Source organism: Sinocyclocheilus rhinocerous, unplaced genomic scaffold, assembly GCF_001515625.1.
Source record: "Sinocyclocheilus rhinocerous isolate Xijiao unplaced genomic scaffold, SAMN03320098_v1.1 scaffold2092, whole genome shotgun sequence".
NCBI lineage: Eukaryota > Metazoa > Chordata > Actinopteri > Cypriniformes > Cyprinidae > Sinocyclocheilus > Sinocyclocheilus rhinocerous.
In genome coordinates, this window is record NW_015634489.1 from 247,786 (window position 1) to 257,594 (window position 9,809).

The 9,809-nt window shown below is 36.8% G+C and overlaps 2 protein-coding genes across 2 annotated transcripts in view; both read right to left on the reverse strand.

Annotated features, from left to right (window-relative positions):
- Nucleotides 1-971, reverse strand: part of LOC107745690 (retinal-specific ATP-binding cassette transporter-like) — a 36,842-nt gene extending 35,871 nt beyond the window's left edge. Inside the window, exons 1-2 of the mRNA XM_016559610.1 lie at nt 911-971; nt 605-802 (exon numbers count right to left, since the gene is read on the reverse strand). Of these exons, the coding sequence (XP_016415096.1) occupies nt 605-802; nt 911-940 (228 nt within the window). The 5' untranslated portion in view covers nt 941-971. The remainder of the gene's footprint in view (nt 1-604; nt 803-910) is intronic.
- Nucleotides 972-1,240: 269 nt separating this feature from the next.
- On the reverse strand, nt 1,241-9,374 carry abca4a (ATP-binding cassette, sub-family A (ABC1), member 4a). Its single transcript, XM_016559612.1, has 7 exons — nt 9,240-9,374; nt 7,732-7,842; nt 6,276-6,369; nt 5,976-6,117; nt 5,520-5,659; nt 3,642-3,769; nt 1,241-1,645 (listed from the first exon to the last, which is right to left on the reverse strand). The coding sequence occupies exons 2-7, from the start codon at nt 7,795-7,797 to the stop codon at nt 1,346-1,348; spliced, it is 870 nt and encodes a 289-aa protein (XP_016415098.1). The 5' UTR covers nt 7,798-7,842; nt 9,240-9,374; the 3' UTR covers nt 1,241-1,345.
- Between the last annotated feature and the right edge of the window lie 435 nt (nt 9,375-9,809).

Here is a 9,809-nt window from a genome sequence, read left to right on the forward strand (position 1 = left end):
CCTAACCCTACCCATAATTTATTCCTAAAAACAGTGTGAAATGATAGCTGATTAACAAGGGTGTAGAAGCACCTAACCCTGATCATAAGCCTAAAACAGATATTTCCTGAAAAGGTATCTCTCAATCCTGATTGGTTAATTGGAATGTTGTTCCAGGATCAACAAGGATGTTGATCCAGGAACATGTTGTACTTGGTGAAATCACGATCTCTGTGAAATGGGTGCTTCCAATGTTTCCAAATGGGTCAGGAAGATATGTTGCAGCACAGTCCCGAATGAAATGTCCACATCTGACTAACAGGGAACTGTAAGGGAACGTTCTGTTAACGTCCCAAATGTCCTCTTTGTAACGTTGCTATGTAACTTCCTGACCACCAGACTTTTGAATGGTAGTGTACATTATTCAAGTTTTATTCAGTCAGCACTGCAAAGTTGTATTTATTGCATTTACTGTACACAAAATTTTCAATCCATTTACATTTGAAAGTAGCCTTTTCAGGCATTACACTTGATCATATTTTGCGACTGAATAACATCTCAGTCCTCTAAACATCAGTATAACTGTGCTAAGTAGTGCGTGTAAAGAAAAAGCGTCATGACTGACCAGTCGTAAGAGCTTGAAGAAGTCTATGTTGGCATACAGCACGTCCTCGATGTTCTGCAGTCTTTGCTGGGAAAGGGCACACATGGCATTGCGGACCCCGTACAGCCCTCCATGGCTGGGGAAGATGAGGAATCGCTCCAGAAGAGCCTGACTGCAGGCGATCTCTTTCAGAGTCAGATCCGGGATTCCATATGCAAACTGGAAGCACAAGAGATGATTGTTGATAAAGACAAAGTTCATTCAGCATGTCCATGTTTTAGAAGAATTTGAAAAATCTTTTTGACTTTTGATTGCAAAGTTTGTTACCTTGGCAAACCTGAGCACAATGTGAAACATTGCAATACGTTTTTGACACTCTAGAGGACATATATGAGATTACTGGGGAATTTTTTTTTCTCAGACTTAATTATTTGGTTTTTTACCAAGGTTGCATTTATTTGATCAGAACAAAACCGGGACACTTTTTTTCAGGATTCTTTGGTTAACAGAAAATTCAAAAGAACAGCATTTATTTGAAATATAAATATTTTGTAACATCGCAAATATCCTTACTGTTATTTGATCAATTTAATAGGTTCTTGCTGAATATAATAAATAAATAACTTCCTGACCACCAGACTTTTGAATGGTAGTGTACATTATTCAAGTTTTATTCAGTCAGCACTGCAAAGTTGTATTTATTGCATTTACTGTACACAAAATTTTCAATCCATTTAAATTTGAAAGTAGCCTTTTCAGGCATTACACTTGATCATATTTTGCTACTGAATAACATCTCAGTCCTCTAAACATCAGTATAACTGTGCTAAGTAGTGCGTGTAAAGAAAAAGCGTCATGACTGACAAGTCGTAAGAGCTTGAAGAAGTCTATGTTGGCATACAGCACGTCCTCGATGTTCTGCAGTCTTTGCTGGGAAAGGGCACACATGGCATTGCGGACCCCGTACAGCCCTCCATGGCTGGGGAAGATGAGGAATCGCTCCAGAAGAGCCTGACTGCAGGCGATCTCTTTCAGAGTCAGATCCGGGATTCCATATGCAAACTGGAAGCACAAGAGATGATTGTTGATAAAGACAAAGTTCATTCAGCATGTCCATGTTTTAGAAGAATTTGAAAAATCTTTTTGACTTTTGATTGCAAAGTTTGTTACCTTGGCAAACCTGAGCACAATGTGAAACATTGCAATACGTTTTTGACACTCTAGAGGACATATATGAGATTACTGGGGAATTTTTTTTTCTCAGACTTAATTATTTGGTTATATTTGCTCTATATTTCACTCTCAGAAATAAAGGTACAAAAGTTGTCACTGGGGCGGTACCTTTACAAAAGGTATACTTTTGTACCTATTAGGTTCTAATATGTACACTTTAAGTACTAATGTGTACCTTTAAGATACCAAAATGGACCCTTTAGGTACAAATATGTACCTTTTGAAAAGGTACCGCCCCAGTGACAAATGTTGTACCTTTATTTCTGAGAGTGTTAATCCCATTGCTGTCTGGAAGAAAAAAAAGGATATTATCTCATATGTGTTTAAAAAACACAACTGTCTCAGCATGTTCTTACAGAAATAAGAAATAAATCTTTAGATGGTATAACACAGGGTTCCTCAAATCTTGCCCTGGAGGGCCAATGCGCTGCAGAGTTTAACTCCAACCCTGATCAAACTCACCTACCTATGATTTTCTAATGATCCTGAAGACATTGATTAGCATGCTCAGGTGTGTTTGATTAGGGTTAGAGCTAAACTCTGCAGGAAAGTGGATCTCATGGGCCAGATTTGAGGATCCCTGCCCTATACCATAATATAGTGCGCTATTTGAGGGAACAGCCATTTGTGGTGGTTTTATCGAATGCATTCACTAAATCCCACATTGTACTTCAATAATAAGCGTACAGCCAATGTACAATGAATGGCTAGCCGCTAGAGAATACCAATTTACTGTGAGCGTCAAGTCAAATTAATTCCTGTGTCTCACCAGAAGATGGCATCTGCAAAACAGCACATGTGTGTGTGTATTCGCAGTTTACCTCGGCAGCTCTTCCCATCTCTTTGCAGCATTCCTGTCACACAGCTGCACACAGCGCCTGTTACTTGACTTGTGCAGATCTGCTCACAGCCACCATTATCCTCTTCACACCAGTCTGAATCTAAAACACACATACACACACACTGTTATAGCTGCAGAGTTTAACTCCAACCCTGATCAAACTCACCTACCTATGATTTTCTAATGATCCTGAAGACATTGATTAGCATGCTCAGGTGTGTTTGATTAGGGTTAGAGCTAAACTCTGCAGGAAAGTGGATCTCATGGGCCAGTTTTGAGGATCCCTAAGATTTGTCCTGACTTATCAAAGTCAGACTTAAATTTGCATTGAAGAAATCTCTCAAATACAGACATTCGGAAATATCTCTATACATGATTTATTGTGTGTGTCGCAATACATTGACATGCACTTAGGAAAGTGTAGGATCACAGCAGCCTACTTAAGAGTGCTTGAATCAATGAGACAATGGGCTACACCAGGGTAGGCAAGTTCGGTCCTAGAGAGCCGCAGTCCTGCAGAGTTCAGCTCCAACCCTGAAAAAAAAACTCACCTGCCTATAGCCTTAGTAATCCAGAAGACATTGATTAGCTTGTTCAGGTGTGTTTGATTAGGGTTGGAGCTGAACTCTGCAGGACTGCGGCTCTCTAGGACCGAACTTGCCTACCCCTGGGCTACACCATAAATCAGTCTGTGTGTGAGAGGCTAGCGTGAAACAAAAGAAGACGTACGTCACGAAGACACTGACATACAAACTCAGGAAGGTCTCCTAGTGACTTTTAACACCACATGAACCCACTAGATTTAGCTGGAAACATCTAGTAAATCCCCATAGGAGTATTTGAGGATGTGACTGTGTGACAGGATTCTGCTTGCAGTGGAAGCTGTTAAAGCATTTATGAAAACAAATGTCTCACAAGAGAAGCAAGCTAATTTGTTGTTTTTAAAAAGAAGTAGCCTATAAAGCAAAATTTGCCATAACGTACTTGCTCCACCCGCACTTGTGCATTTGTAAGATCATACACCACCGCCTCTGAAAGCCCAGCGTCCCGCAGCAGGAATGACGTTAGACCCTCATCATCCTTCAGAATGTGCTCTACTTTTAGTCCTTTACCTGATGGCACAAAGGAAAGGACACGGAGGGAAATATATGATATATGGTGATTTTAAACAACAGTGTACTGTAAGGCTGTCAGCATGAGTACATGAAATAAAAAAAAAATAGCATCATACTGTCTGTCAGTAATGTTAACTCAATTTTTACATGTGAGTGTCTGTGCTAAACTCGCCTCTGTTTTAGTTGCTATGTTTTTATTGGTTAGGTGTAAGTCTAAGTCACATGGTTGTCAAGTTTGTTGCACAAACGGTAGAAAATATTTATTTCAAACAATAAAAAATGCTTTCTTAAACTAAATCCTTAAAAGTCTTTGCATGAGATGCAAGTAAACAAATACAAATATTCCCTTTTATGTGGCCTAGATACATGGCCACAATGGAAGAATGCATTCCACTCCTCCTTAAATGAAGCACTCTTAACACTGCAGCAGTGCACTGCCCAGCGTGTATAATGATTTTGACATATATTCATTTAGAGGACAAACTGTGCTGACAAAGTGCTTGAATGGATCACTTGATCACTGAATTCTTCATTGAAAGCTTTGTCGCTCAACAGTACTCTGTGCTGAAAGGTCTCAACATGGGAGTTGTGTGTGGAGAAAGTGCTGAAAGATTCAACTAACCAAAGGTGTTCAGAGATAAACTACAGGGCTTTCACTTTAGTTAACAACATAAGAAATATTTGGAAAATTTTTATCACGTGACATTTAAAAGATGTAAATGATGACGTGATGACATAGGACATGTCCCTGAATCAAAATCTAATGGTCCTAGAACATTTCTATCAATACTCCTGTCAAAAGTTTGTGGTCAGTAAGTTTTTTTTTTTAATGTTTTTTGGTTTGGTTTAGCCACATTAATTGATAAAAATTAGTCATTTACGTTGTTACACAAGATTTCAAATAAATGCTGTTCTTTTCAACTTTGTATTTTATTTTGTACTTTGTATTTATTAACGAATCCTGAAAAATGTTTTACAGTTTCCACAAAAACATTAAGCAGCACAAATGTTTACTATTTTTAAAAAAAAATAATAATAATAATTGAGCAACAAATCAGAATCATTTCTGAAGGATCATGTGACGGTGAAAACTGTGGCTGATCAATGGCTGTGAAAAATAAAAAACAGCTTCACAGGAATACATTACATTTTAAAATATATTACAACAGAAAACAGTTCTTTTAATATTTTACAACATTGCTCTTTTTATTGTGTTTTTGATCAAATACATGCAGCCTTGTTGAGTATATGAGACTTCCAAAAACACTAAAAATAAACTTCCTGACCCCAAACTTTTGAATGGTAGTGTGATTATATTAAAAAGAGCAACCAGGATATTTAACTAAATTTCACCTCATGTTCCACAGTAGGAAGTCATACAGGTTTGGTATGACATGAGAAATCATTTCCCTCTGATTTTATGTAACTCACTATATTTGAAAGGACAGATAAAATATGTTGATTTCAGAATGCGCCCTATTTGGAAAAATCACAATCACTGGACATTTTCCTAAAAATTCACTCCATATATAAAGAGAGATTTGGGTTCGCCCTCACACTAAGGACTAGTCATCGGCCCATTAGAGAGAGCAGGAAAAAGAAAACAAGCATGAGGGTAGTGGAAGTACAAGAGAGGAAATGTCCACTCTCTCCATCCATCATTCAGATCCATTAAAGTGGTCCCATCAGTTCCTCTGAGGGCCGGGTTAATGGGCCAGACAGCAGACGCTCCCCCTGCCCAACATACCTGCCACCAGCGCAGGATTGGTGCGCAGCGTCTCCATGAAGTTGTTCATGATGGTGGCTTCATGCCACAGACGGCCGAGCTGATGGAACTCAGTGTCGTTCAACAGCAGCTCCTGTGAATCTTGGTAAAATCGTGCCAGTCTAAGGAGGACAGAAAGAAATGAGTTACAACAATAAACTGGAACTTGGATTGGAGCTAACTTAGTCCATTAAAAAACAAACATTTCCCAACATTTTATGGTATGAATATGAATAGAAAAATCTATCTATTGGGATAAGACTAAATTTACAATCCCAACTGTTGGTTATCGAGCTGTTGTTACTCCTCTGCACTGGAAGAGTCATTTTTCCTCCAAACTGAATTGTGTCAGAGGTCTATCTCTGGACACCTACAACACGAAATGTGCAAGATAGGAACATTTTCCAGATTTGAGATGTGAAGGAGCATCTGACTCACATGGAGTTGTGGTAGTTGGAAACGACCCCAGGCAACTCTCCTCGAGTTTGATGACGAAAACATGGGTTATTAGCATTGCAGAAAATTCCTTGAAACCAAGGCAGGATTCCCGCTGAGGGCATAGCCTTGCTGGGAAAATGACCTTCATTTACAGATATGATGAGTAAGTCCTCAGACACGGCACACAGATGCTAATGAACTTTCAAGCTGTGATGTTTTCCTGAATACCATTATCAATATTTGGCTGAGAGTGTGAAATTGTACAACCAAAAGTAACTGTACTGTATTATGTATTCTTACATTCATGTTGGCGATACAGGGGATTGGCTCTTCGTAGCCACACAAGTCCAATGAATAAAAACACAGGCCACAGAATCTCAACCAGGAAGCGAATCTGTGTAAACATGACAAGATAACGGTACGTTCAGAAACGTGTCAAATCTGAACGTAGGATTGTAGCAATGTTGAAAACAACACTTTACAACAAAGTTCAAATTGCGTACATTATCATGAACTACCAGTAAACAGTACTTTTTTTTTTTTTTTACAGCATTTATGAATGTAGTTTACTGTGGATTTCTATAAATGTTAACATGTTTTTAACATTTCAAGTTGTACAAATAAATATACTACAACAATCTAACTCTACTCAAAAATTAAAATGCCAGAAACAAATACAATCAAGATGTAAACTGAAATCATATTTCTCGTGTCCCCTTCTTAATAATTATTGAATTAATTTATATGATTTATTATTTGATCAACACTCTCAGTTTCTGTTAATTAAATGAATGTCTTAAAATAAGCAGCTTTTTTAATAATTAACACAGAAATGCCAAAACATTTCTTAGTCTATAAGGGCCTAGATTGGTAAATGCTGTAATAAATTGTTGTTCCTTGTTATAATGCATTAATCTTAAAGAATTGAATAGGGATGCACAATAGCAACATTAACATTTTGGACAATATTGTAATTATTTTCATGTTATGACCAAGAACTGATAAATAGGCAACATTACAAAACTATACTGTTTTGTCTAAATCATTTGAAAACACTGAAAACTAAAGTACATTTGAATTTAAGCATCAACATTATAATGTACACTATGACAATTTGATATTTAGTTATTCATTTTAATATATAAATTAATATCTACTGATGCCATACTGTACATAATAATGTTGATCTCTACAAATACACACACACACACACACATTTAATAACAATGTAATAAATGAGTATTATGATTTAAAAGATTAACTTGGGAGATAAAATTTATGTTAGATGATGGCCAGGTAGCCTAACTGGAAAAATAGGCCAAATGTAAATTTAAATATCCAATATCAGCTGATAAAAATAATAATAATAATTTTAAAAAAAACTCTAACATCACCAAAAAAAAAAAAAAAATGTTGATTTGGTACCAATATATCAATGTATCATCCCTAGAATTAAACCATATTGTAACGTGTTTTTTCTAATGTTAAACAAATAAAAGAATCACACAAATGGTTTGAAAATACACTTTTTGAACACTCTCTCTTTTCAGCTTCAGAGTCTTACAGTATATTTGATCTTGTGTGGTACAGTATATGTCACACCTCATTGCCTAAATCCTGCACTCGGAACCAAATTTCTGAGGTTTGTATCACATGATATAAACAGAGTGTTCTAAATATAAACTGTTTTGAGGGTTTAGAAACTACAGCCCGTGATGATGATTGTTTTGTTTCCCAGTGAATCGGTTAATTGTACCTTTTGTCTCTTGCGGAGTGTCCAGTTCTTCCAGAGCAGCAGCCGGGTCTGGCTGCTGGTGTTCATGGCTCCAACTTAACCCCTTGTAGGGGTCAACAAGCTGCAACAGACCTGCCAACACATCACATACCTCACACTCACAATCAAACTGAAAGAAAAGTCGCAGAACTGGTGTACAGAATTTCAAGTGACAGATCATTCTTTAGAGCTTTACACATGTGGCCATGTAATCAGATTTCAGACAGCCAGTCTTCATTAATGAAAACAGCTGTTTTAGAGAAATGTAGCTTGGAGACTTTGTTTGTTAGTCATGTGAAATTGTGTCACAAATCTTTACAGGAAAATATGGGGCTAGCATTGAACCACTGAACTATTTTGAGCCACAGCAAGGATTACTACAGCAAGAGCAAAACAGCACAGCAGTCACAGACAGGGCTGTTATTATGTCTGTTAGACGTCTAATTTTCCACAGTAATCTTTTAACACAAACACTGATTAACGCTCTTTCAGTTCAGATTCAGATGCAAATGTATAATATTACAGAGTGACAGACATATTGCACAGACTCTTGATCTTAATAGTTACATGAATACGAAATAATTAAAAACATACCATGATTTTAGGTATAACATGCATATATATTAAACCTTCGTGGATGAACAGTACTGTTCATTTTGGGGATTTTTTTATGTTTTTGAAAGTCTCTTGTTCTCACCAAAGTTGCATTTATTTGATCAAAAATACAGTAAAAACTGTAAAATTGTGAAAAAAAATATTACAATGTAAAATAACTGTTTTCTATTTTAATAGATTTTAAAATGTAATTTATTCCTGTATTGGCAAATCTGAATTTTCAGCAGCCATTAATCCAGTCCTCAGTGTCACATGATCCTTCAGAAATCAGTCTAATATGCTGATTTTGCACTCAGGAAACATTTATTATTATTATCAATGTTGGAAACAGTTGAGCTGCTTAATCTTTTGTGGGAACCATGACATTTTTCAGGATCCTTTGAAAAATAGAAGGTTCAAAAGAATAGCATTTATTTGAAATAGGAATCTTTAGTAACATAAATGCCTTTACTGTCACTTTTGATTAAACTGCTGAATAATTACGTGAAATAAATAAATACATTCATTTATATAAAATAAAATAAAATCTTTCTGACCCCAAGTTTTTGAATGATAGTGACTAAACAAACCACTACTTAAATTGGGAACACTTGATATTGGGGAACATATTTTCACTATTAAATTTTCCATCAATGAACTCATAATTTGCTGCTTATTGATAGCAAGTACGATAGTTGTAGTAGTAGTTATGTTTAGTTATTGGGTAGGGTTAAGGGATCTAGAATATGGTCTTGCAGAATAAGACATTAATTTGTGCTTTATAAGTACTGATAAACAGTCAACATGCTAGTAGGATGCCTGCTAATAAGAAACTAGTTAATAGAGAACAGTGTTCCCTAATCTAGTGTTACCCTTAAATCAAATGGTATACTTACCTCAGTGCTGAAAAAATATGAGTTCCTTAACATTCACACAGAAATGTACATAATTACAGTCCATGATAGTCGCAGAAACGCAACAGCCAAATTTACTGCTCCTGACTGACTCAACTAATCTGATTGCCTTAATCTGCAGGGTTAACATTGGCATCAGCAAAGCCCTCCAGTCTGACATGGCTACTGTTTATTTACATACATGTGGGAGATTGGCAAGGCATTAAGGGATATTGAGGATGTGTGTTGTTATAGTATGTATTCTGGACATTTAGAGCTTGTGTGTTATATTTGATGTGTTCTGTTTGTGTGTTTGTTGGATGAGTCAGAGCTGAGCAGCTCAGTGCTGGAGCTCAGGTGACGTGGCTAATTAGGGATGAGGAGGGACAGAGCCTGTCATGGACAGTTTCAGCCAAACAGATCCACAGGGAGGGAGGACATTAGGCAAGAATGCCCTCTGCAATCAGGACACTGAATAGAAAGTGTGGCCTCCCCCTGAAATAACCTCTGACATGAAGTATTGAACATGCTCACCTGATTGCATCATTATAAATGGTATTTAAATGTACTCAT

Bases quoted from the DNA above. Each gene is read 5' to 3' on its own strand.
- abca4a (XM_016559612.1), bottom strand. From the start codon at position 7,797: ATGAACACCAGCAGCCAGACCCGGCTGCTGCTCTGGAAGAACTGGACA. The intron at 6,118-6,275 runs GTAAGAATACAT...CTGTAAATGAAG, and splicing joins CCTGTATCGCCAACATGAAT to GTCATTTTCCCAGCAAGGCT. The intron at 5,660-5,975 runs GTGAGTCAGATG...TGTCCTCCTTAG, and splicing joins TCCAACTACCACAACTCCAT to ACTGGCACGATTTTACCAAG.